Raw genomic sequence first — 25,168 nt, 5'->3', positions numbered from 1 at the left:
AGAATTCATGACGTTATGAGACTCGTTGCGTTGTTTTCTTTCTTTGCCGGCTTCTCAGCTTTCCACAGTCTCTAGTGGCCATTTGACGGGGGGTTAAGGACTTAGATATGTCATGGGTTCAATATTTCATTTACTATCATCATAAAAAACACACCCAATACTCCTTAACAATGCTGTCCTCAACCAACCCAAACCATTCCCCCTGCCCCTAATCCTTCTTCTCCCCCAAAATCTCCTTAGCCATATCCCTCAACTTGAACTTCTGAATCTTCCCACTCGGCGTCTTGGGATACTCGTCAATCCAAAACACATGCTTCGGCACAAGGTGACTCGAAAGATGCTCCCTCACCCACGCCCTCACCGCGTCCCTCGTCAGCACCTCCCCCTCCCCTTCCTCCCCCTCCCCCTTCCACCCCTTCTTCACAACCACAAACGCACCCACGCTCTCACCAAGCCTCTCATCCGGCACGCCCACCACAGAAACCTCCTTCACCCCATCCATCTGGAACAGGCAATTCTCCACCTCGAGCGGGTGTATATTCTCCCCGCCCCTAATAATCAAATCCTTAATCCGCCCCGTGATCTCAACATACCCCTCCTCGTCCATCACGGCCTCGTCCCCGGAGTACATCCACACCGTCCCCTCCTCGTCCTCCACCCTCACCTCCGCCGTCTTCTCCTCATCCCCCCAATACCCCTTCATCACAAGGTACCCCGCCGCCGCCAGCTCCCCCCTCTCCCCGCGCTCCACCACCCTCCCCCGATCCGTCGGATCCACAATCTTCACCTTCGTATGCGGCATCACCCGCCCCACGCTCCCCGTCCGCTTCTCAAACGGATCCCCGGGCGCCGTCATACAGCTCACCGGGCTCGTCTCCGTCATCCCGTAACAAATCACCAGCTCCTCCAGCCCCACCGTCTCATACAGCCGCCGCATCAGGCTCTCCGGCACACTACTCCCCGCCGCGATCCCCTTCCTCAAGCCCCGCGGCATCTCCCCCTGCCTCACGCCGCCCGCCCCGCTCGCCAGCGCCTCCAGCACCGCCACAAACATCGTCGACACCCCGTACAGCCCCGTGGCATCATACTCCGCGACCATCCTCACCGTCGCCGCCGGATCGAACGCGGGGCTCGGGAACAGTATCCCCGCCCCCGTCGTCGCCGTCGCCATGTACCCCAGCACGCACCCGAAGCAGTGGAACAGCGGCGGCGGCACGACAATCCTGTCCCCGGGCACGAGCCCCATCCGCCGCGCGATCAGGTGCCCGTTGTTCAGCACCGACGTGTGCGTCAGCATCGCCGCCTTCGCCTGCGAGGTCGTCCCGCTCGTGAACTGGATATTAATCGTCTCGTCCGCGCGCAGCGCTTCGTCCGGGACCACGCTCCCCCGCCCGCCGGCGAGCAGCTCCTCGTACCGCGTCAGCGCCCTGTACCTCCCGAACTCGACCTGCGGGTGGAACGCCAGGTTATTCACCGCCACGACAGTCCTCAAGCTCGGCACCGCCTCGCTCTCCACGCTCCCCTTCTCCAGATCCGGCACCAGCGCCCTCAGCAGCTCGAGATTGCTCCGCCCCCGCCCGGGCTTATAAGGCAGATCCGTCACCTTGCCGATGACAAGCACCTCCACCCCGAGATGCCGCAGCGCGGCGGCCACCTGCTTCGCGTTGAAGCCCGGGTTCAGCGGGACGAGCACGGCGCCGAGCTTGAAGGCGGCGTATGTCAGCGCGGCGAACTCGGCGCCGTTGCCGAGGGAGACGGCGAGGCGGTCGCCCTTGCGCACGCCGAGGAAGCGCAGGCCGTGCGCGAGGGAGTTGGAGAGCACGTCGAGGTCGTAGTAGGACAGCTCCGTGGTGATGGGCGTTGTGGTGGTGGAGGAGAGGGCGGTTGGGGCGCGGGCGACGACGGCGGGGCGGTCGCCGTGGGCGGAGACGATGGAGGCGAAGTGTTCTGGGATTGTGTGTGTGAGGAGAGGTGGCTTGGGCGGGTGTTAGCTTTGAAGTAATGTTTGTGGTTTGAGGTGAGAGTGAGGTCTCTCTCATGTCCAGGAGAAAGGGCAAGGAAGTGACATACATCCTCTGGACCTTGGCTGAAGCTCAGCGGCTTGGAGCTATAAGCTCTGGCAGAAAGCAGCCCTCTGCCCACGACCCTCGAGCTCGTCCACCTCACGAGGCTCGAGGACCTCGAAAGGCGGTAGACCCCAGACACCAGTATCCTCATCTTGCACTGGTCGCGGACGTTGAAAAGGAAGCTCGGTTGTCCTCGCTTCAGATCCTCAGAGATTCACAGACAAAAGACATTAACAAGAAAAAGCTGACGAACGGGCGGACCGTCGATCTTCGCACAGCTCTCATATGAGAGAGCCGTCGTTGCTTGAGAGGTTCCGTGCTGGCGGGTACGCAATAACCGGCAGCCAAGGCTAAAACAACAAGTGAGGGGAGGCTGGTCGCTTCTCGGCTTTGGCAGCTGTCTAGTATGCATCGTTGCGCACTCCCACCGGACCGCGTCTGGCCGGCGGCCGGGGGTCAATCTACCCAACCTAAGGTCCAGTCTTGGCAGAGGGGAAAAGAGCTGAGAGCTCCAAGCTTCCCGATCCCAAAATGCGGAGAAAAAAGGGGGGAAATGTGCGGGGTTGCACGGCGCCGCAACACAGTGACAGGGAACAACTCCATTGCAGGTCCACGGTGACGTGAACCTCGGCCGGGGGCCCGAAGGAGCCGCCTGCGAATGCCCAGCTCGCTTCATTGCTGCCACGTTGTTGGCCAAGTCGGCCAAGCTTCCATTGCGGGTGATTGCAGGTGCGTCAACGAATAGACAGGCCAATGCAGTGGCTTGGGTCCCCTAAGTTTCCAAGACATTTCACGAGCCATGTAAACAAATTGCATCGAGGGGCTTAAGCTTTTTACCGCTTCATTTCTGACTGTAACTGTCTGGGGTATATGTACCGCGATGCTAATGACTGCAGTCTCTCGGCCCTCCTTGTGAAGGCCGTCCTCCTCTTGAAATCTGACGGTAACTGGAAATGGACCTCTATGCCGAAATCTCTATGCTTTTCCTGTTTTGCAGGACATGCTGTTCGCTTGTAGTTCCTTCCGACGGTGCCGTACAAAGCCAATTCAAAAATCAAAACACTTAAATACCCGTCCGCACCGAAAACATGGCCTTTAGGACGCCGCTTGAGATGCAATTATTAAAAGACATATGCCGAAAGAAAAGTCGTTGCTGTCATGGGGTTTATGATGAGGAGGCCTTCTCCTCGTTCTGCTCGCCAATGTGACGGAGCTCTTCGGGCTTCCATGTGCCTGCATCCTCGTTAGCTGTAATTCTGTAGTAATCATGGGACTGTATCTTACCCTCAAAGTCGTGCTTGACAAATGCCATAGGGTCATCATAATCCTTGGCACCCATTTGCTGCACACCAGGGCTGAAGCTGGTGATGGGAAGGACCACCACGTCGCCGACCTTCTTGGATGTTTCCATGCCGGTAAAATTCCTCCAGTCGATGGGGCCCTTGGAGTTCTTCAAGTCGAAGAAGCGCGGGTCGTTGAAGTAGTCAAAGATGGTGTCCGTCCAGACGGCCGGGCCCGTAAACTCGACCACATTCTTGTCGATAATGTTGTCCAGCAGGCCGGCTCTCTTGCGCTTCAGGGTCTCCTCTGTGATGCGGGTGACAATCTCGCGCATTACCGGGTGGCCAGGCTTAGACTGGATGGTCCACTGGCAGAACTGGATGCGACGGCTGTACCAGTCCTTCCAGTCGGGGCGGTCAGGGTCGGCCTCGATGCCAATGACCAGACCAATGCTCTCCCGGGGGATGCGCTCGGGAACCCACTCGAGAGCAGACCGGATAGCATAGGTATCAATGTCGGAGTAAATGCCGCCGCGCGCAAGCAGGATCAGGTATCGGAAGAAGTCGGCCTTGAGGACGGGGAGAGGAAGAGCGTCGTACGCGGCGAGGACCTCAGGAACAGAAGCGTAGAGCAGACGGAGCAGGTTGACAGCAACCTTGTCGGTGATAACCTCGTGGACGAAGCCGGGATGCTGCTCGGACCAAGACGCCTCCTGTTCGCGGAAGCTGAACTCCTCCTCGGCAGGCGTCCACTTCCACGTCTGCCAGATGTAGGCAGGGAAGCGCGTCTCGACGTCATACGGGTATTGGTACGCTAGCTTGTCGGAGAGCGACATCTTGGACATGTCCATCATGGGCTTTTGTCCAGTCACCTTCTTCGGGAAGGAGGGCTCCATGCTGTCGATCGAGGAGGCATGTGACGTCTTTGAGGACTCTGTCGTATCATGATTCGAGGCGGCGACGGGAGCTTTCGTGGAGGTGGTTGTTGTGTCGTGGGAGGAGGATATTAAGTAGAAGACGATTAGGAAGAAGGCGGCCGCAGCGACGGCTCTCTTGGGGGTAAGCATGGCGAAGGTGGTATTGTAAAGAGCGAGTATTCTTGTTGAATGAATTGACGACTATGAAGTCATTGGGAAGTCGAATTCCTCTTGGCAAAGACGGATGCTGTAGTGACGGCGACGTTAAAGAAGGACCTTTTGGGGGCCGAAACGAATGCGACGTGGTTGCTTAAAAAAAGCCGTTGGGGACGTCGAATTCGGAGTACAAAGAAGGCAAAGCCGCGGCAGTTGGAGGGCCTAGACTACGGCTTGGTGATTCCTGCGAAACCAAAAGAGGTGGTGTCAGTTTGGAAATAATTAGGAAAAAACGGGCACGTCGGCAACAGGTTGAGGCGCAAGAAGCTGCGCAGCGAAGAGCAGGCGGGTAGGGCTGGCAGGTAAATGAAGTCTGGGTCGGGGGAATAGGGGAGGGAGCTTGTTCAAGGTTTGGGTGGTGAAGGGATGAGCTGGTAGCGGATAGAGAGTGCGTGGGGCCTGGAGACGTAACGGGCAGACGAGGACCGGAGCGCACCTTTGGGATAGCGTCGTCGCAGAGAGAGGCGCAGGTCAGGACGGGACGACTGCGTCGAATTCCCCGGCGATGGATCTGAGAGAGCCAAGACGAAAGAAGGTGAAGGAAGACGAATTGATGTCGTCGAGACTCTGGATGGGCAGAGTTGTTGTGTTGTAGACGGCAAGTTGACAGGATAAAATGGGCGAAGATATTATTAGGGGACTTCGTCCAGGGTCCTGGTGATTTTTTTTTTGTCTTCGGTCAGGGCGATGCGGCTGGAGGACACGATTTGGGGTGGATGCAGGGCTGCGTAAGATGGCGGATGGCTGTGCTGTGCCGCACCGAGTACGACTGAGGTGTTCCAATTAAGGCACCGAACGGCTGGAGCGTGAGGCTGATCAGTACGTGCTGCGTGTCTTCGTGGAAATGTGGTCGTCGGCAGGTTTTCTGTCCAAGGAGCGAAGTTTGGCTTCGTTGAGTGAGTGAAGGTCGAGTTTCGCAAAACCTCGAGACAGCAGCGATATGGGAAACGGGCGAGACTTGGCACGGGGCGAGTCTTTAATAGGTCGGGATGCAAGGGAGGGAGAGACTCAGGGAGGAGGGAGTGGAGGGCACCTCAGCGATAAGGAGAAGAAAAGAAGGGACGATTGGCAGATGGAGGCTGCGCTACTTCGGAGGAGCAAGTTGCGATAGGGAGTCGAGCGATTCGTCGATTCGATTCGCAACGCAATGGACTGGACGAGACTTGGACGGGTCGGGGAAAGAATGAGCAATGGAAGTCCCTTCTGTGCCTTCTTTCCTTGGTTTGGTTGGTGGCCGTGGCGTGGCCCCCTGGAAGGTACACCTCAGGGTGGGTACCTTGGCTGCACCTGCTGCTTGGCTGGATGTCGCCGCCGGGTCTGCCTTCTGCGTGCTGCGGTGCTGACAACACCTCAGCAAAGTACGTACACACTGCGCCGTCACCGCGTAACCTCCACCTCACCACCTTCACACTTGCCTTGTATGCGCATGCGCTACTGCGTGAGGTGCTTCCGGCCGTCGGAGAACCACACGATCGTCCCTGGCGCGAATGCTACGGCGCAGTGCTTTCCAAGTCCCTACCTGACCTCAGGTAGTGGATGGATGGGCGCCGGTGCTGACGGGCTACTTGGCCGCTTGGCGCTGCTGCCAGGGGATTCGACAGGCCAGACAGGCCAGACGACGGATGAGACAGCACGGGAGGGCGGATTGCACGGACGGGGAAGACACCAAGAGATGGGATCCCCGTGCTCGACCGCGCTGTGTGCATGGACATTGCAGACACGAACAAGCCCGAGGTCTGGTGGCAGACGGGTAGGGCGAGCGAGGCAATGGATGAATCACTGAAGCACTGGAAGCCGGGACACGGGACGGATGCAAACAATCCGAAGAAAGTGCCCAAAGACTTACGCCATCTGCCGACGGATATGACGAATGAGCATCGCGGGATCTGTGCTCGGGAAGAGCTGCCGAGTGAGAGTGACTGTGAGACGGGGGGACGGGGAACGGGAGACACGGCGGCGGTCCAGACAACGAGTCCCGTCTCGTCGATTGACTCGAGTCCGTCTCGCCCGTCTCGCCCGTCTCGTGCAAGTCTCGTATCGCGTCGCGTCAAATGCACTCTGCGCTTTGCTCTTAGTAAGGAGTTTGTGTGTGTGCGTGCTCGTAAGATTGAGCAAGCCTTCGCTTCGAATGTGGAAGTCAGTCGCCCAACATTGTTGGGCCGGGTAACTTGGAAAAAGTAGGTATTCGACGAGTCGTGGGACGGCGGACGTCTAGCCTGATGTGGCCTTGGCGGAGCAATCTGCACTACATGTAGCAATGCCCGTCCCTTGAAAGGCTGGATATTGGGAATGTTGGACCCCAAGGAATGGCGCACGGATTCGAGTCAAATTCGTCCATAGACCATGGATGGGATCACACACGTACGAATACGCAGGTGGCAGGATGGATCATCAAGCGCATCTGATGAGGGGAGTCGGGGACACTGAGGGCAGGCAGGTGGAATCAGTTGGTCTCTGCGCTCCTGCACCTGCTGTTCGTCTTGCCATATCAATGCCAAGTCCTGCCCGGGAGTTCCTTCCACGTGTTTTCCATTTTCTTTGCCTTAGCTAAGCCAAGCACTTGCTTGCTCACCCCTGACGATACGTACCCTACCTTACCTTGTACCCGGACGAGGCACGTACCAAGTGTCTTCTTCTCCTCCTTTCGCTTCGCTGTCCCGAACAGGGGCCTCAGCAAGATTTCTGGTAATTGGGATCCGTCCTGTGGATGCCCTCGCGGATCTCGGCGTGTCCATGGACGACAGGCAGGCCCGAAAAACATCGACAAGGAGAAATAAGAATGTCAATTGAGCACCAAAGCCGGCCCAGAAAACAATCATGGAGATCCCCGGGCCATCACGACATCAGATAAATTGGCGCGTTTCAGAAGGGAGCACCCTGGATGGACACCTCCTAAAATAGGTATCAATCTGCACCTCCACCTCTTCGCCGTTCATCCTCTCAGGACTGGACTGATTCTACGCAGTACATGCCTGCCTTTTTCAGCACCTGCAGGCTCTGCAGCAGCACCACCAGCATCGCATCTTCCAGACCACGGCTGTCCAGAGCCCAGACGCCGTCGAACGCAGTAAAATGCCTCTACGGTTCACAGACGTCGGCCACCGCTTGTGCTCCTCAAGCCTCATCAAGCCTCGTCAAGCCTCGTCAACTCAACCAGAGACAACTCCCCGCACCCGCGCCAACCAATGGCAGCACGTCCTTCGCCATTAAACTTGACCTTGACCAGGTGCCCTCCCCGTCCTCCGCTTTTCTTTCTGAACTGCCGTGCGCCATGGAACGACCATCTCATCACTGCCGCCAAGATACTTCACCCAAGGCAGGCTGTTGTCTTGTCCTGTTTCGTGGTATCAACGCCAAGTGGCCACTCTCATGTCATGACCGGTAAAAGGACATGAACACCCCACGCAGCATCAAGCCATTGCATCGCCAAACACCGCCCAGAGCCATGAACACCACTCCAATGTCGTCCTCAGTCCGAACCGTCTCCGTTTCGCCAAGCATGCAGACATGAGACGCTCCCTTACTGCTCGTGGCACATCACTTACAAAACGCAGTGTGCCCAGTGCCCACAACAAGAAATTCCTGACATCAAACAGCACTAACCTTACTCCCGCGTTTGGGGCTGAGCGCCCTCCACCTTCGTCCGATGTCTCTGCGAAAAGTCTAGACATTCCGCCGTCCCGCCCTGTCGCCCTGCAAAATCGCCATGCCACGCAAGCCATTTCACGATGCATCTACCAGATGACTGGCCGCTGGGTGCATCCGATGGTCTCGGCTCTAGGCGGATGACTACAATCCGAACACCACAGACCCAACGACCGGTCTCGCTCGCATCTCGAGACTGATGCCATCCACAACCCGCGAATTGGCAATCGCCAGAATTGTCCGCCGTTGCGAGCAAAACCACGTCCACGCAACGTCTCTCAGTCCTCTTTGCTTTTTCCTCCCAGACAACGACCCACTGCTTTATCTCGGATAGCCTCAACCTCAGCTGCAGGTCACGGCGACCCGGTCTTGCGGATGACTCCTGCCGATCGAGTCATGGCCCGTTGGACGACGGCCGATCAGAATCTGACCTTGTCCAGGGGAGCTTGACAATGCCATATGATGACTTGCTTGATTCGAAGTTTGTTTTGCCGCACAAGAGACGACGGCGCACGTTCCGCCGTCGATTATCATTTCGACAATCATCACGGACTCGGCCATGATAACTTAATCTCGACGGTGGTGCGTTCTCATTTTGAAGAGCGAGCATTTCTCCCAAACAAGTGTTTGTATACGAAACAACTCAAGCCCAAACTCTCGACCCGAGCTATCCCATCAACTCGGTGCGGCTCTTCAACAAGGCCGTCCTTGCTGTCGTCTTTGCCGTCGCTCATTCTTGGGTTGTGGGTCAATAACCCTTGCCTTGCCTTGCCTACACCGGTTTTGAATTCAGGGTCGCGGGACATATCTCTGATCGTCATATCAACGCTCTTCGTTTGGAAAAAGTCTCTTGGTCTCATGTGCCGAGACGTGCAACGGACGAGCGGCCTGCCGTCTGACCGGGCGGCAGCACGCAGGTTCGGTAGGCCGTGTCACGGGCCAGCCTGCCGAGGTGCTTCTTGTCTACCACTTGATACTCGATTGTGGACCGGCCTCCGTCCGGATTGCAACGCTCAAGTTTGAGGGGATACTCAGCATTGCGTATTGCGACCTTGGAGGTCAGATGAATCGGATGCTTCGAACGTAGCTTAATCTTAATCTTCTTTTCCTGCAGATCTGCTCATGCCATGTTGATGCACGGCTCCGACGTTGGACCGTCGTTGACGCAACTCTGTTCGGGCCGTGTGGCGGTCGTTTCCGCGACCATTGAATGGCACAAGAAACATCGCAATTGAACAATCACACACACACACACACAAACGGGATGCAACAATACGGGAAACGGGCCTTGGGTCAGACGTCGCCTCCGGTCTATCGGCTGGCGCCCGGAGAAGTTCGTCCATGCTGGGTCAGCTTCGCGCGCGATCCTTCGCTGCGGCACCGACAACACCCCCAAGACGCCGATGGGGGCCGCAGCCAATCGCCTTGCTGCACCGCATGGACTTTCCCAATGCGGCATGAGATCAGCTTTTAGAGACGACGAGATCTCCAAAAAGGTTGGAGAAAACTACTGCTCATGAGCTCCTGGATTGGACATGCATGACAGCTTACCCCACCATGATGAAGCTATCATCTTGACAGACCAATTACCCCGCCGCCATGGTCTTGAGCTGGCCGAGTTGGTTTATCCATCGCGGGAATCCTATGTGCAATCGTGCCTTAGAGGAAGCAGCAGCATATCTGTGGTCACACGCCAAGATAACCGTCGCATACCGGAGGCCTTTGAATGGCTCGATATCACCAGACTACTGCAAGATCCCCCGCATTGCATCTCGCCCAGCCGCCCGTTGAGGTCTAGATAAGGCTGGCCGCTGCCGCTCCCTCGTCCGCCTCAGTCAATCTTTCACAATTCTCAAGGAGACATACGTGACTGTGCAGATATGGCCGTTCATCCGTTGAAAGACCTCTCCGAGGCCGAGTTCAAGCTCGCCAGCGACGTCGTGAAGAAGCTTTACACCACTGAAGTGACGCTCTTCTTCCGCGCAATCTACCTGCAAGAGCCGAAGAAAGCAGAGCTCATTCCCTTCTTGCAAGCTGAGCATGAAGGCACTCTCAATGACAGCACGCCGCGCCCTCCGCGACGGGCGCGGCTCCAGTACGATGTGATCAAGAACGGGAAGCTCCCGGAATACACCACCTCCATCGTCGACCTCGAAACAAAGGCAGAAGCCGAGCGCATCGTGGCCAAGCCAGAGTCCCAAACCGGCTACACTCCGTAAGCCCCTCCTGGAAAGCCATGTCTGCCCATATTGACAAGATATCAAAGCGACGAGTTCGGCGCCTTCCAAGACGCCTGCATCGCCTCTCCCCTCTTCAAAGACGCAATGTCGGAGTTCTCCCTCCCGGAGAACTTCACGGTCACGATCGACCCCTGGCCCTACGGCGGCCCAGACCCCTCGGACGGCGCCATCCCGCGCACCATGCAAGGCCTCGTCTTCGCCCGAGACGCCTCCGCCAACAACCCGGACTCGAACCACTACGCCTACCCGATCCCCATCATCCCCGTCATGGACTTCACCACCAAAAAGATCGTCCGCGTCGACCGCCTCGCCACAGGCGGCAAAGACGACCCCCTGCACCCGCAACCCAGGAACACATCCGCCGGCCCCAAACCGCTCTGCACGACGAAGATCACCCCCGGCGCCGAGTACGTCCCGGAACTACTCGACGTCCCCCAGCGCGCGGACCTGAAGCCCATCAACATCACGCAGCCCGAGGGCGCCAGCTTCACGGTCCACAGCGACAACCTCGTGTCCTGGCAAAAGTGGCGCTTCCGCCTCGGCTTCACCCCGCGCGAGGGCGCCGTCCTGCACGACCTCTGCTACGACAACCGCCCCGTGCTCTTCCGCCTCAGCTACAGCGAGCTCACCGTCCCGTACGGCGACCCGCGGCCGCCCTTCCAGCGCAAGCAGGCCTTTGACCTCGGCGACGGCGGCTTCGGGCGCGTCGCGAACAACCTCGAGCTCGGGTGCGACTGCCTTGGCGCGATCCACTATTTCGACGCGCTGCTCGCGGACGCGGGGGGCAATCCGACGGTGGCCAAGGCGGTGGTGTGTCTGCACGAGCAGGACAACGGGATCGGGTGGAAGCACACGAACTTCCGCACGAACCGGGCGGTGGTGACGAGGTTGCGGGAGCTGGTGGTGCAGTGCGTCGTCACGCTGGCAAACTACGAGTACGTGTTCGCGTACAAGCTCGACACGGCGGGGGGGATTACGCTGGAGACGCGGGCGACGGGGGTGATGAGTGTGGTGGCGATGGACGCGGGCAAGACGGAGAGCGAGTACGGGGTCGTCGTGGCGGACGGGGTGCTGGCGCAGAACCACCAGCACGTGTTCGCGGTGCGTATCGACCCGGCGGTGGACTCCTACGCGGCCGGGGACACGGGGGTCGTGGTGGAGGAGAGCGTGCCGGTGGCGATGGACGAGCGGACGAACCCGTACGGCAACTTTTACAAAGTGGTGAAGCGGGAGGTGGAGCGCGCGTGCTGGGTGGACGCGGAGCCGCGGGTGAACCGGGTGGTGAAGATGCAGAACCGGCGGGTGCGGAACGCGGTGAGCAGGCGGAATGTGGCGTACAAGCTTGTGCCGAGCGCGACGCAGCTGATACTCGCGGACGAGGCGAGCCAGGTGAGCAGGCGGGCCAAGTTCGCACGGCACCATGTGTGGGTGACGGGGCACCGGGACGAGGAGCTGTGGGCGGCGGGGGAGTTTACGAACCAGAGCGTTGAGGAGGAGGGGGGCGTGTGGGATATGGTGCAGCGGGGGGACTGGTTTGGCGATGGCGATGGTGTTGATGGGGAGAGGAATGGGGGAGGGGAGGGGAGGAAGAGTAGTCCGGTGATCTGGAGCGTTTTCGGGCTGACGCACAATCCCCGGGTTGAGGACTGGCCTGTGATGTGAGTATCGTTTGTCCGTGTGAGCTGGGTTGTTTGCTAACGTCGGAATAGGCCCGTCGAGATCCATCAGATGCACATCCGGCCTGCGGATTTCTTCACGTCGAACCCGGCGCTGGATATGCCTGGGGCCAGGAACAAGACGAGCGTGATTGTGCCGTGTTGTGGGGAGCCGCGAGAGAACGGGGCAAACGGGGCGGATGAGGGGGGTAGTGTACAGCGGGATCCGGCGGCGCATCTTCAGGGGCCGGGGCCGGATGTTGATGCTGAGGAGGCCGGGGCGCATACACGATAGATGGTGCGAAGCTGGAGAGTAGAGGGGGGATTGGATGCGGCATGTGGAACGGAAGATGGTGGTTCATGAGCATCACGGTGGGAGCATCCGGGGGTTGATTGTTCATAAGCCGGCTTGGGATGGCGACGAGATACTGGAGGTTGAAGATCTCGGGGATGGCTCATCGAGGGCAGTAAACGTAGCTTATGTTGGTATTCCCATACAAATTTCCGGGTGACATCAGCTAGCAAGATTGCAGCTTTTGAAAGATGGCTGAGATAATGGCCGCGTCTGGTTGATGTTCACCCGGTGTTAGTCAAGCTGAATCTTTGGTCTCTCTTGCGCAGGTCAGACTCGCACTTGGGTGCGAATATTGGCCAATCTATGCAGACATCCTCGGCTCTTGAGCACGACGATTGCCATGAGATCATCTTGACCGGGACTTTCTCGCAGCAAAGCTTCGTCAACAACCGTGAAAGTTGCTAGTAGGAAGACTTACACCGTCGGGAGTGGGCGCGTCGGATGCAGCACAGCTGGCGGCAATTGCACAGACGCCCCGCCGAGCTGGCACCCGCCAACCCCACCATCGGCAGCGACCGGCAGCAGTCGGCACCGACTCAAGCCGCAGCGTCAACGTCAACGAAACTCAAACCGTGGCGACAAAGAGCCTCGTTCCTCACTCTTCAAGATTCCCTCCCCTCCTCGCGGCGCAGACCTCTCACATCGCAATTTTTAATTCCTGCCAACCTCCCCACGAGTAATTGATCCTTCGACACCGAGCATCCCCCCACGAAAGCTACATACCTACCGACCGAACGAAACCTACCCCGCAACCCCCACCACGAACCGCACAATGGAAGACGTCCCCCTCGAGCACGGCTCCCTCGAGCACCTCCTCCCGCCCTCCTGGAAGACCCTCGTCACCGCCTGGCTGGCCGAGGACACACCCTCCTTCGACTACGGCGGCTTCGTCGTCGGCTCGGCCCCGCGCACGGCGACCCTCTGGGGTAAATCAGGCGGCATCGTCGCGGGCCGCCCCTTCGTCGACGAGATCTTCCGGCAGTGCGATTGCGCCGTCGAGTGGCACGTCAAAGAAGGTTCCCACATCGAGCTGCGCGGCCACGGCGGCGCGCCCAAGGGCAAGATGGCCGTGGCGACCGTCACGGGCCCGACGCGCGGGCTGCTCCTCGGCGAGCGGGTCGCGCTCAACACGCTGGCGCGGTGCTCGGGCGTCGCGAGCATGACGCGCGGGATGCTGGTGAACCTGCGCGCGGCGGGGTACGCGGGCGTGCTGGCGGGCACGCGCAAGACGACGCCGGGGTTCCGGCTGGTGGAGAAGTACGGCATGATGGTCGGCGGGGCGGACGCGCACCGGCACGACCTGAGCTCGATGATCATGCTGAAGGACAACCACGTGTGGAGCAAGGGCAGCATCACGAACGCGGTGCGGGCGGCGAAGAGCGTGGGCGGGTTCAGCTTGAAGGTGGAGGTGGAGGTGCAGAGCGAGGCGGAGGCGGACGAGGCGATTGAGGCGGGCGCGGACGTGGTTATGCTGGACAACTTCACGGGCGAGGGCGTCAAGGTTGCGGCGCGGAGTCTGAAGGAGAGGTGGGCTGGCAAGAGGCACTTTTTGGTCGAGGTCTCGGGTGGGTTGACGTTGGAGAATGTGGAGAACTACGTGTGCAATGGTGAGTCTTTGACGATCTTGAACTCTGGGGAGACGTCGGGCTCGAGGGATTGTTTGGCTGACGATTTACGCAGATGTGGATATTGTCTCGACGAGCGCGATTCACCAGGGCGTGCCGCACGTCGACTTCTCGCTCAAGGTCGAGCACTAGGTAGGACGAAAACCCGGAGGCTGGCGGCCATGAGGCTATCGTCCGAAGACGCGAAAAGGATTGCCAGGAGTCGGCCGGATAGGACACAGCGGGAGGTCGCGCGGTCTTTTGATACCTTACTACTAACCTTAAAAACAAGTCAAATACAACCTCGATTGAACCCAAGCCGCGATTCTTTTTGAGTTTTACGTGGGAGCGGCATGGAATCAGGAAATATCGCACTCTCAGCCTTATCTGGAGACAACATCTTTTACGGGCTGTTGGAATTGTGATGGTCCAAAATCTACTCGATTGGAGTTCGCCAAAGAGGAGATGAAGTTGCGGTGATTTAAACTTTCCGATAGAATACGAACTTGCCCCGCCGCGGGGTGCCGATTCGAAGCGATTAGGCAAGGGCGTCGGATTGGCTCTTCAGACGTTGCAAGTGGGGACAATGCGAGTACTGCAACTCGATGCTCAACGGACTTTCAACGGACTTTCAGGACTTGGGCGGTCAGCAGCTTTTTGAAAGCGCTCGTTGCCGGAAGTGTGAGGGGTTTCCGAATGGTGGCAAGAACGACGCGGAGGATGGCGTGACTGAACCCAGGCCATGCTGGTCATAGTCTTATCTACGGTCTTTGCGGCGATAAGTCTCAACTGCCCAGATCCTACTCTTCGAAGGAACATCGAAACGAAATTTTGACCCGAAATGAGATTATCGAAGCCCGAATCCCTGCCCACGTCCAACACGGGAAGAGAGGTTCTCGAGATGGCAATTAAAGGGAGTGCACTCGGGGGAAAAGACCGTTGATCCCGTTCTTGCGTGCAATCTTGGGCTGTTCCTTCGGTGTCACTCGTTCGACGCGTTCAACCTACTGCGTAGCCGTTATCACTGCTTCTATTCTGCCCAGAGCAGCCACCGGGTGCGACGTCAAGCATTACGCCAAGAGAATTGCGTTGCCCCCCCTTGCCCCTGTTGCAGGAAAGGTCGTCTCGTGAAGGTACAATTACCACATCACATTTTCAACGACGAAAGTTTAATGACTTCGTTGGAGGATTGGTCCTTGCTTGCACAAAAACTCTGTTTTATTACCCCAACACCGGCAGACCGCAGCCTGCACCTTGCCCTCTGGGACGGAATACTAGAGTTTCAGACCTGACATGACGCTGAAGATTTTTGATGAGTTCATCTCAAATAGAAAGACAGAATGGTTTGCATAGAAGATTTCTATTCTTGTCGTTGTAGAGATGGGTGTGGTGTTGTGTTGGGTTGTGGCCGGCATCGTCGGAACTTCAAGTCGGAAGTCCAAACTCAAAATGTGGGACGGATTGAAGAGCCAACAGATGCCGTCTGCAGTGCTGCACTCAAGAGAGAGACACAAGGCTCTGCAGAGAAATAACAATCGGCGGAAAGCTGGGCGCTTCCCTCATCAAGCTGCCTGAGGAAATCTTTTCCGGCAAGTTGCCAAGAGGCGGTGGACGGGGTATGAGGCGGCAGTTGTCAACCATCCCATGTATCACAACCGACTCAGCCAAAACCTTATTTCGCCTCCCACACCACCATTCCCACGCACGCGGCATCACACTTTCTAGAAGATGAGACCCCTTAATCTATCTAGTCTTGACAGGAAGCACACTTGTCACATCAAAAGATGGGAAGGCCATCCCTGCGAACGCTGAATCGCCTCGCTATAACCCGCGCGCTGCAGGACAAACCCGTTGGGCCCTTTCTCCGTGAACTCTCTTTTCTCCCCCTTTCCCGCACACCATGCCCTTCATCGAAATACAGTTTCGCTCATCCACGAACTGACCGGGTTACAACTTCCATTTCTTATCGGGTCAAGGTTTTGCTTGGCTTCTTGGTGGTGTTCGTTCCGTTGTATGTCACTGTTCACTGGGCATCCTTCTTTTGAGAAGCTGAGACAGCATCTCGAAACATAACGCCGGTGGTCTGGCATTTCAGAACACGGCATCCCCGGATCACTCACCCCCTCTGGAGCGTTTTCACTCCCTCAACGCCTCGGAGAACCCAAACCAAAAAAGCAGTGCATCATGTTCAAGCAGAGCCCGTTGAGGGCCAGGGCCCGACCCAAGACACTCATTTTCCTGGCCGTGGCCGCTTTCCTTTTCTACACATCATGGACGGCGTACATCCGCAACGGGCGGAACGTCGCCATCTGGCGCCACGGGCACGCGGCGACACTGGCCGAGGAGACGCCCACGAAGCCAGTCGTCCCGCTCACTGAGCCGTGGAAGCCGGAGCAGCCCAAGACGGCGCCGGCGGACGCCGACGCCAAGAAGCAGGACGACAGCGAACTGCGCAAGCAGGAGGACGATAAGAAGACGGAAGAGGACGACAGGGTCAAGGAGTGGGAGAAGCAGCAGAGCCAGCCGCAGACGGTGCCAGTGCACGACGAGGCTGAGGACAAGAAGAAGGCAGAGGAGGAGAAGCGGAAGAAGAAGATCGAGGAGGAGGCGAAGAAGCAAAAGCAGAAGGAAGAGGCGGAGGCCAAGCGGAAGAAGAAGGAGCAGGAGGCGGAGGCTGCGAGGTCACACCACGAGCAGCAGTTGCGAGACCAGTTTGCGAGGGAGTATGAGGCCGCTAAGAAGTAAGTGCCGCAACTAACTCGGGCGTCATCGCCGTCTTCATCGAAACGCAGACCAACTCACATTTTGATCAGGCTTCCTGGCAGTGGTGCAATCTACGGAAACACGCTCGCCTCTCTGAGCCGCAAGGACGACCGCCCAGCCAAGTTCGCAGACCGCTTCAGACAGTCCGCCGCGGAGGAGCAGCCCTGGGCCGCGAACCAGCGGCCGGTGCACTTCGACCCGTACCCGGACTACAACAGCGACGAGTGGAACAAGACGCGCCGCGCCGCCTACGTGCCGTGCGTCGGCGCGCTCGGCGAGCCCGTGGAAGACCTGCTCGTCTTCAAGGGCCACCCGCGCGACTTCCCCAAGCCGGGCATGGGCGGCTTCGACATCATGGACATGGACGGCGATGTCTGCTACGAGCGCGACACCAGGCTCGGCCAGTATGGGCTCACGCCGCAGCTGCACGCCAAGACGGGCCTGCCGATCGACTGGGACAACATCAAATGGGGCGAGCTTCAGACAAAGTGCGCGCAGCAGAACGCGGGCCGGTTCGGCAAGGGGAAGCCGAACGAGTACCTCATCACGGCGTACGAGGACATTGCGAGCAAGTACGGGAACGAGATGAGGAAGAGGGAGGACGGCGGCGAGCTGGACGCGCGGGAGGACACGGCGCACGAGAGCCGGACCGCCGTGCTGCTGAGGACGTACACCGGCAAGAAGTACACCGAGAACGACAAGCAGGTGATCCGGGCGCTTGTCTCGGAGCTTTCGCTGCGGTCTGGTGGAGAGTACGAGGTGTTCCTCCTGCTGCACGTGCGCGACGACTCGGTCAACATCTTCGACGACAAGGAGCGCCAGAACGTGCTGGACAAGCACATCCCCAAGGAATTCCATAGCATGACCAAGGTCTGGAACGACCAGGCCGTGTGGGACATCTACACGGCGCTGACGGACGCCGAGGAGCGGACGGTCCACCACGCGCAGTGGCTCTCCGTCCAGAAGTTCAGCATCGACCACCCCGAGTTCGATTTCATCTGGAACTGGGAAATGGACGTCCGGGTCGTCGGGCACAACTACGACTTCGTGCGGCGGCTGGAGGGCTTTGCGCGGAACCAGCCGCGCCGGGGCCTGTGGGAACGCAACGAGCGGTACTACATTCCTGCATTCCACGGCGACTACGACACCGATTTCCGTCAACACACGGAGCAGGCCACGCGCGGCAGCCAGGTTTGGGGCCCGCCGAAGGTATCCTTTATCAACCCCGTCGGACCCAAGCCGCCGGTTGCGAACCCCGAAGACGACGCGTATAAGTGGGGTGTCGGGGAGGACGCTGACCTGATCACGCTGGGTCCGATCTTCAACCCGGTGAACAGCAGTTGGATTTTCGGCGATAATATCTGGGGATACAAGGATGAGGAGAACCCCGACCCCAGGACCCTTCCGCGCCGGACGACGATTGTGACGCAGTCCCGTCTTTCGAAGCGTCTTTTGGATATCATGCATGTCGAGAACCTGCGCGGTAACCACATTGCGTCGGAAATGACTCCTCAGACCGTGTCTCTGCTGCACGGTTTCAAGGCCGTATTCGCACCGCACCCTACCTGGTTCGACCGCCCCTGGAACGGTGCGTTCCTGGACAAGTGGTTCAATTCAGGAGACATGGGCAGTGGTGGCGAGGGTAGTCCGTTCGGCTACGGAAGAGAGAGAAGATACCAGGGCACTACGTGGTACTACCGCGCAGAGCCCCCTTCCAGGTTGTATAACAACTGGATGGGCTACGTCGATACGGACATCGGCGGTAGGAACTGGGAAATTGAGCACGGCCGGCCTTGTTTGCCGCCGATGATTCTTCATCCCGTTAAGGAGGTTGAGCCGACGGAAGCTGGGTTCGCCACCCGGTTCGAGCTTAACTACGGTTAAGGGTGCGCGGGAGAAGTCAGCAGGACTGAAGACGATAGTGTACATTCTGGAGCTTCACCATTTCATATGTGTATTTTAGATTCATGGCATGCAGCGATAATAGACGTGTGACAAATTTCAAGACAAATGTTTTGCTATGTAGGCGGACAGCGATCAAGAGTGATAGTGAAAACAACAACGATGAAGACTATAACGAAAATACCAATAACACAAATAAATACTGCAACAGTAGCTACAACAGTAAAAAAGGTAATAGGGACAATAATCGGGTCACCAAGAGAATAAAGAATGATAAAGATTAGTAACTTAAATAGCTAAGGAATACTACACCCCATTAACTACAACTTTCGCTTGAATGGCAAAACTCTAAGACAAAAGGGATTTATGATTGAGGGAGTAAATTGAGCCAGGTCCAAACACCTTGCCCACCAACATGGAAGCTCAAAAAGCAAAAGCTGAATCCACTCCCTTTCCCGATCCTCTCTCCCTCTTTTTTCACATCTGACATTTTCCTACAGGCCTTGAAACGAGGGATTCTGGTCAAGGTTCCAATCCGAGAAGCTCATGTCTAGGCTCAGGGCATCAATAGTCTCCTGATGCACAGTCCCTGAAACATTATTCTTATGTTCTAGGCCATCATAAACGATAGTAGGATAGTTCAATCCATATTCCAGACCATCGTATCGCTGTACACCGACTTGAGGCTGAATCGGCTCATTCGTAAGCGTAGGGGCCGACAGAAAGCATACATCGCCTGCAACGCCTCGTACCTCGGGTTGTTGAGTGAAGCTGGATGATTCATTGGGGATCACCGGTTCTTGCACCTCAGTGGGCAGGGATGCTTGTTGCTGGTACGATTGAGATGCCTCTGTAATTGCGCTCTCAAGGATGCTGACAAGCTGCGTGCGCGTCGGGGCATCCATCGAGGGAGACTGAGGGCGCGAACCTCGTTTGTTCAAGGAGGCGTCGTAATATTCGTGGAACTGCATATTTCATGTGTAATTGAACCCGATATAATTCCCGGCGCTGGAGCCTTTCCAGCTGCATGTCATCATCTTCATAATCTGCAAATAATCAGACTCAGATACAGCAAAAGATCATGAAAAGAAGGCTCACATGGACTCGGAATGAGGTCATCCAGCACCCCGGGAAACAAGAGCTTGTATATAGCTCTCCACTCTCGTTCTGCATTGCCCCTGTTTCTTGTTCGGAGAGCTGCCTCTTGCTCTTTATTGTAGCCTTCTGGTGGAGTTGAATCGCTAAGCGGGCAAAGGATAGCCTGTCTGAGGTGACGTTTGCATTCTGTTTCTGTGTCGAAAGTCTCCAAGCAGCGAGGACAGTGAATAGGCAAGGCGTGTTGTCGAAGTATGTGCTCCCTACAGTCTAGATGTCAATCACCAATTGAGAAATCCGAAATTTACTTGCACTCACTTGACGCGATGAATGCTTGTCCATCCTGGCCCTGCACAAGATCGGTTTTTTCGGTGATCCCGCGGACTGTTGCTGTAAAAGGGGCAAGCGAGCTTCCTAGCTGCGGAGTGACTTTTCTCGGTTTTGGACATCTTTTTGCTGGGCATATCCTCATCTTCCCCGTCATCTCTTCTATGGCGTTGAGAGCATGAGCGCTTTCTCGATTGTTGGGATTCGTTGCTGCTTTGACCGTCTGTGGCTTGCACGAGTGAAGGCGCAGATGTTGCATGGCGTTCCAAGCCTCCATGGCATACTAGGAGTGGGGAATGACTGCTAATCATCGGTATCGGCTGTAATGAGTCATTCGTAACCCCGATGCACTCTTGCTCGGAGGATTTTGTGGTCAGTTCTACTAGTTCAGTTGTGAGTGGCGCCCTTTTTGAGATCCCCTGTGGGATTGAATCGCTACCATTGATGCCGCGATTATATTTCCACATCGAATATCGTTTCCTTGATGAACCTTTTAAAGACTTTGATGTGCAAATGCGTTTAAAGTATTGACGTGCATGAAATTCATTCGTTGAGTTTGCTGATTGTTCATTAAAGTGGCTATGAACAAAGGGTAGGGAACGCGGAATAAATACTTGGGGGGCCGGCCGACTCCCTTTTTTCTTTTTTCTTTTTGACTCCTTGACGATGAGCTAGTGCGGGGGCACGAAGGGGGTGGGGTGAAGGGGTGGTATCAGCAACAGGTCGAACCCAATCCAACATCAACTAAAAAGAGTGATATACACAGAGGTAGTCTCCTACTACTCAGCTCGCTATTTTACTAAAAGATACTTATAGATAGTTAGATTTTAAAAAGAAAAATAAGTAAAGATAATATGATCTAAATTCTTTTGAATAATCCCTTTTTTTTAAATAAGAATATTCGAAAACGGGGGAGAGAGGCTAAGGGATTAAGACGTGTTTCTGCGAGATACTTCGCTGGTGTATGGGGTGGTCCGGCAACAGGTCGGATCCAATCCAGGGCCAACATCAACAACGTATGTAAAGGTGCATTAGATCAGACATGGGGACGACAATGATCGCACGGCGCAGGTCTCATTGGTCGGTGGAAATGTTATCCATACCTAGGTAGGTACGTGCCCCGCCGGACGCCTTATGAAGCCTTATGTGGGCTTCTTGCATCCATGAACAACCAGTAATGTTGAAGGAATAAGAAGATAATTCATTACTTGTTTCAGACGTGTCTCTGCACCTTGGGCGCGGACTGTGGGCGCGGATTGCAATACTTGCGAAGTCTAGGTAACCATCAGGTCCTATTCTTGGGGGGCTCATCGTACAATTTCACGAGAAACAAAAGATGAGCAACCCGTCCTCTAGATCATGTGCAGTGTTACATTCGCCATGGTTTGAACTCGTTTAAGAGTAGGTATGCAGGACCACTCAAAGCCGAAAAAAAGTCAACTTAAGCCACACTCACGATACTAGTTACGAGGGATGAAGTAAGGATGTTGATAAACCGGATTGGAATTGCATCAAATTCACGAAATCTGCACTGATTAGTACGAAATGAGGGAACCCTTGACAATTAAATGGTGTTCAGTCGTGGGAGTAACAATTCATTCTATACATCCTTTTCCATCTGATTTGTTGACCTTATTAACAAGTCAACTTACTCATGCAAGAAAGAGCCCGTCACATCCTTCTTGCTTTGGTAACTAGGCTGGCATATCAAGAATGGGAACATGAGCGTCATCAGACCGCACCATATCTGGAATCCTTACGATCGAAAGCCGAAGGGAAACCGCCTGCAACTCGTTACCAAGTTGTTGCCCCAGTTCATCTCGCAGCCAAAAGAATAAGTGGAAATCGCTGGAACAGATGTCCATTCTATACTCCAATCCGTCTCCTCGCCGTCAATACCACTTACTCATGATCTGATCTGCAAACCAGCCTATGAATGAGGGGAACGTAGGCGTCGTCTGACCGCACCGTCTTGGGAACTCTTTTGGAGCGAAGATCGGGGAAAAGCTGCTTGAATGACTTCACCAAATCGTTGCCCCAGTCCATCTCGCAGTCAAATGCCTTTGCGAACACGTCCCCTCGCACCATCACTGCCCAGCACTCCGCCAGGTACTTGTCCAGCTCCTCCCGATTATCGCGGTGAAACGGATCGTGTGCGACTTTCAGTCTTCGCCGTGGCTTGAAATTAGCCAAATCCATGACCTCCGCGACGAGCTCCGTCGGCAGCCCTCTTTTCTTCAGCATTTCCTCCACTGGGCGGATGTCACTATCATGCGGCATGTATTCGACGTTGAACACATCGTGCTGGGGAATCCGCGTGTACGGAGCCAGGCCCGCTGGGCGTTCTGGAAGGCCAAGGAAGTACAGGTGAGAGAGGTAGGGTAACTGCGAGTACGCGTCGCCGCCGGTCGCCTGGCTGATCATTCTCTGATACATCTTGGTCAATCGATAATCGCAGCGAGTCCAGGTCTCCGGATGTTGGCGTAGGATCTGGAGACAGATGAAAACCAGGGTTGCGTTTTCGTACATATGGCGCGCACTGCCTTCGTCCGCCTACATTACCTTAGGTGAGCTTAATGGAATCTTTTTTCAGAACAAGCGGGGGTCACAATACTTACGCCACATTGACATACACATACCGTCGACCATATGTCAAAGTCGTTGTCAGGATTTGCAGCGAGGCGGAGCAGTGGCTCCATTTTGCCGTGGATGAGCAGCGTCAGTAGGAACTGCCAGCTTTTCCAGCCGGCGCCGTTGACCTCTTCAAACTCATAACAGTGGTTCACCTCCCACCGTCGTAGGAGACCGTCTGTACGGCGCTCGCTGTAGGGCACGAGGCATTTGCACGGCGGATCGGGACGGTGGCGACAGCTGGGGTTGTTGACAAGGTGCTCATACCCAGGCAGCCGGCCGAACAGTGGGCTGATTTCCCTGACGGTCTCATCGTCGACCAGAATCTCGTCGTGAGGTGGGCTGGTGTATTCTCTTGCGTATTTGCTGCGTTCGCGAGAGGAATGCTCCGCGATGACTTCTGTGAAGATGCGGATGAAGTCATTGATGCCTGGCACCAGGTTTGGCTCGGGTTCTAGGCGGGGGAAGAGGTCTTTGTAGTCGTTGGCATTAGGGTTGGCGTGGGTGAAGGTGAATCTGGCGGCGAGGTCGGCCCAAAGTAGTTTTGGCAGTTCGTCGGCCATTTTGATGTTATAGCGTGAGATGGGGACGCAGCAAACGTCGAGTGGCGTTGAGGTTGGAGAGTGCCTTTTGCAGGATCATGCTGACTCACTGGTCGAAGCGCGCCCAGCCTGGGCATTTTGGCCTCAGCCCTATCACCATACCAAAGTCCCTTTTTGTCGACTCAAGGTGGTATCTGAGATCACCTGTAAAGGTTGGGCTTGATTGTGTGTCTAAATACATTTCGCTAATCAGCATCAGCTTTGTACGGTGAGTAGACTTTGGAACCGTAACTTGTAATTAAATAATATGAAGCGATTGCCAGTCAGGTCGCCGCAGAGTAAGTCGACAATTAAAGACTGCCTATGTTATTCAATACCGGTCTTTGATAAAAAGCAAGGCTCTTGCATATCCATTTTCTAGTGCATGTGTCCGACGGGTCCATGAAGAATCGCACCACATGCGGCTTCAATCCATTCAAATCAAAGACAACAGAAAGCCCTATTACTCTTGAAGAATTCATCTGCACTAAGTGACTCAAATGGGTTCCTCATGTCTCACTGTGCAAAAGGCGCCGCTGATGAGGGATAGCCACCCCGTTTGATTGAAGCATTCCAGTGATGCCGCTATCCCTCACATTCCTCATCCCATAGCAACGCACGTGTTAAGAAAACAAGAGCTAAGCAGTTCAGATTTAAGAGAAAATCAGTCGGTTCCCTCTCACAGTTTTCTCCGGGCCTCATCCAACCCCAAAATAGCTTTTGTGCGCGAGTTGATCGTTAAAAATGAATCTCGTGAAGCACGTTGGTGAGAATCCGTACCCAGACCAAATATTTCCAAGGTCAAAATACTAAGCGAATCACAGAAGACAGCCGTTTCCCCCGCGAGGATGACCGATCGACAACCACATTGGTCGATCAAACCATGGAAAATCAACATTACCACCCGAGTCCGACCCGCAGCTACGGAGACGACCCGCACGGAAACATACGGGCCTGGCTCGACGGGATCATCATGGAAGACGAGCATAGACCGGTCGTGACCGACGTGCTGCACGCCCTCAGCGGCATTCAGAGTCCAGCAGGGCAAAATACGGGCGGGCACTACCCTGCCGGGAAGCAGATGCCAGGGGAGCCAGTCGTGAACGTGCGGACAATCGGGCCCGGCTTCATCGGACGTGCCCCGCCTCTGGGTTCTACAGAGTTCCTTGCCAACGTCGTGGTGGTGGCGATCTTGCTGCTGTTTGCACCGGGATTCACACTCATTGCGGCGGGCATCTTCGTCACCTCCAGGATTGCCGAGAAGTGGGCTGGGAATGCGTAATGCTGGAAGGATGACTGGACATGATTTCAATGCTTGATGAATAACTATGGAGGATGACTATAATGATTGCGCTTTTGGAATTGTTTGGTTTGAATAGGGTCTCGGAAGCGGCAAGGTTATGAGTTCAGTATGGACTTTGGTGCTGACGACTTAGTGAAGACGCTATGATAGGTAGAATCTAGATAGAGACAAGATCGATCCGATTGAGAATCCCGTGAGTTTTGATATTGGGACGGATAGTAATCCATGATAAAAGCGATATGTAACAGCGACGACGACGGCAGAGAAGACAATGGTTGCAAGAACAATAATAGCCTAGATGGATGATTGACTGAGATAATTGCAGCAGATGTACAGAATATGCGACAAGGCTTAACCTACTCGTCCCCTTACGTATTTTTCTTCTCAATACTTGATCCCACGTTCTTTTGGCCATCTCGAGAGCCGCGGAATATCGCGTTCTCGAGGGGACATTCATCAATTTATTTCGAGTTGGTTTGGGAACCAAGCCAGTTCGTGGTTGGCCGAAGGTTCCCTCGACGGTTGATGCGACTGCTGGCAATTTACTAATCTTGCCTCTGCTTGGCTCGCTCCTCAAGAGCCACCAAC

The 25,168-nt window shown here is 55.9% G+C and overlaps 7 protein-coding genes across 7 annotated transcripts; 4 read left to right on the top strand and 3 right to left on the bottom strand.

Annotated features, from left to right (window-relative positions):
- Positions 1 to 208: 208 nt before the first annotated feature.
- GCG54_00008844 (putative acyl-CoA synthetase YngI) lies at positions 209 to 2,217 on the bottom strand (the record flags this gene model as incomplete). Its single annotated transcript, XM_045408803.1, has 2 exons — positions 209 to 1,975; positions 2,071 to 2,217. 2 exons carry the CDS (start codon positions 2,215 to 2,217, stop codon positions 209 to 211), a joined length of 1,914 nt encoding a protein of 637 aa, XP_045266546.1.
- A 1,014-nt stretch (positions 2,218 to 3,231) lies between these two features.
- GCG54_00008843 (Initiation-specific alpha-1 6-mannosyltransferase) lies at positions 3,232 to 4,413 on the bottom strand (the record flags this gene model as incomplete). The annotated part of the gene is made up of 1 exon (XM_045408802.1): positions 3,232 to 4,413. The coding sequence occupies one exon, from the start codon at positions 4,411 to 4,413 to the stop codon at positions 3,232 to 3,234; it is 1,182 nt and encodes a 393-aa protein (XP_045266545.1).
- Positions 4,414 to 10,004: 5,591 nt separating this feature from the next.
- On the top strand, positions 10,005 to 12,314 carry GCG54_00008842 (Copper amine oxidase 1; the record flags this gene model as incomplete). Its single annotated transcript, XM_045408801.1, has 3 exons — positions 10,005 to 10,339; positions 10,382 to 12,022; positions 12,074 to 12,314. The coding sequence occupies 3 exons, from the start codon at positions 10,005 to 10,007 to the stop codon at positions 12,312 to 12,314; spliced, it is 2,217 nt and encodes a 738-aa protein (XP_045266544.1).
- Positions 12,315 to 13,146: 832 nt separating this feature from the next.
- On the top strand, positions 13,147 to 14,131 carry GCG54_00008841 (Nicotinate-nucleotide pyrophosphorylase [carboxylating]; the record flags this gene model as incomplete). The annotated part of the gene is made up of 2 exons (XM_045408800.1): positions 13,147 to 13,981; positions 14,055 to 14,131. 2 exons carry the CDS (start codon positions 13,147 to 13,149, stop codon positions 14,129 to 14,131), a joined length of 912 nt encoding a protein of 303 aa, XP_045266543.1.
- A 2,031-nt stretch (positions 14,132 to 16,162) lies between these two features.
- GCG54_00008840 (uncharacterized protein) lies at positions 16,163 to 18,625 on the top strand (the record flags this gene model as incomplete). The annotated part of the gene is made up of 2 exons (XM_045408799.1): positions 16,163 to 16,719; positions 16,792 to 18,625. The coding sequence occupies 2 exons, from the start codon at positions 16,163 to 16,165 to the stop codon at positions 18,623 to 18,625; spliced, it is 2,391 nt and encodes a 796-aa protein (XP_045266542.1).
- Positions 18,626 to 21,967: 3,342 nt separating this feature from the next.
- Positions 21,968 to 23,259, bottom strand: GCG54_00008839 (uncharacterized protein; the record flags this gene model as incomplete). Its single annotated transcript, XM_045408798.1, has 2 exons — positions 21,968 to 22,492; positions 22,705 to 23,259. The coding sequence occupies 2 exons, from the start codon at positions 23,257 to 23,259 to the stop codon at positions 21,968 to 21,970; spliced, it is 1,080 nt and encodes a 359-aa protein (XP_045266541.1).
- Positions 23,260 to 24,021: 762 nt separating this feature from the next.
- GCG54_00008838 (uncharacterized protein) lies at positions 24,022 to 24,559 on the top strand (the record flags this gene model as incomplete). Its single annotated transcript, XM_045408797.1, has 2 exons — positions 24,022 to 24,043; positions 24,102 to 24,559. The coding sequence occupies 2 exons, from the start codon at positions 24,022 to 24,024 to the stop codon at positions 24,557 to 24,559; spliced, it is 480 nt and encodes a 159-aa protein (XP_045266540.1).
- Positions 24,560 to 25,168: the final 609 nt, after the last annotated feature.

Source organism: Colletotrichum gloeosporioides (genome assembly GCF_011800055.1).
Source record: "Colletotrichum gloeosporioides strain Lc1 chromosome Unknown consensus_30, whole genome shotgun sequence".
Classification (NCBI taxonomy): Eukaryota; Fungi; Ascomycota; class Sordariomycetes; order Glomerellales; family Glomerellaceae; genus Colletotrichum; species Colletotrichum gloeosporioides.
The sequence above is the reverse complement of the archived record's forward strand: the minus strand, read 5'-3'. Positions and strand labels throughout refer to the sequence as shown.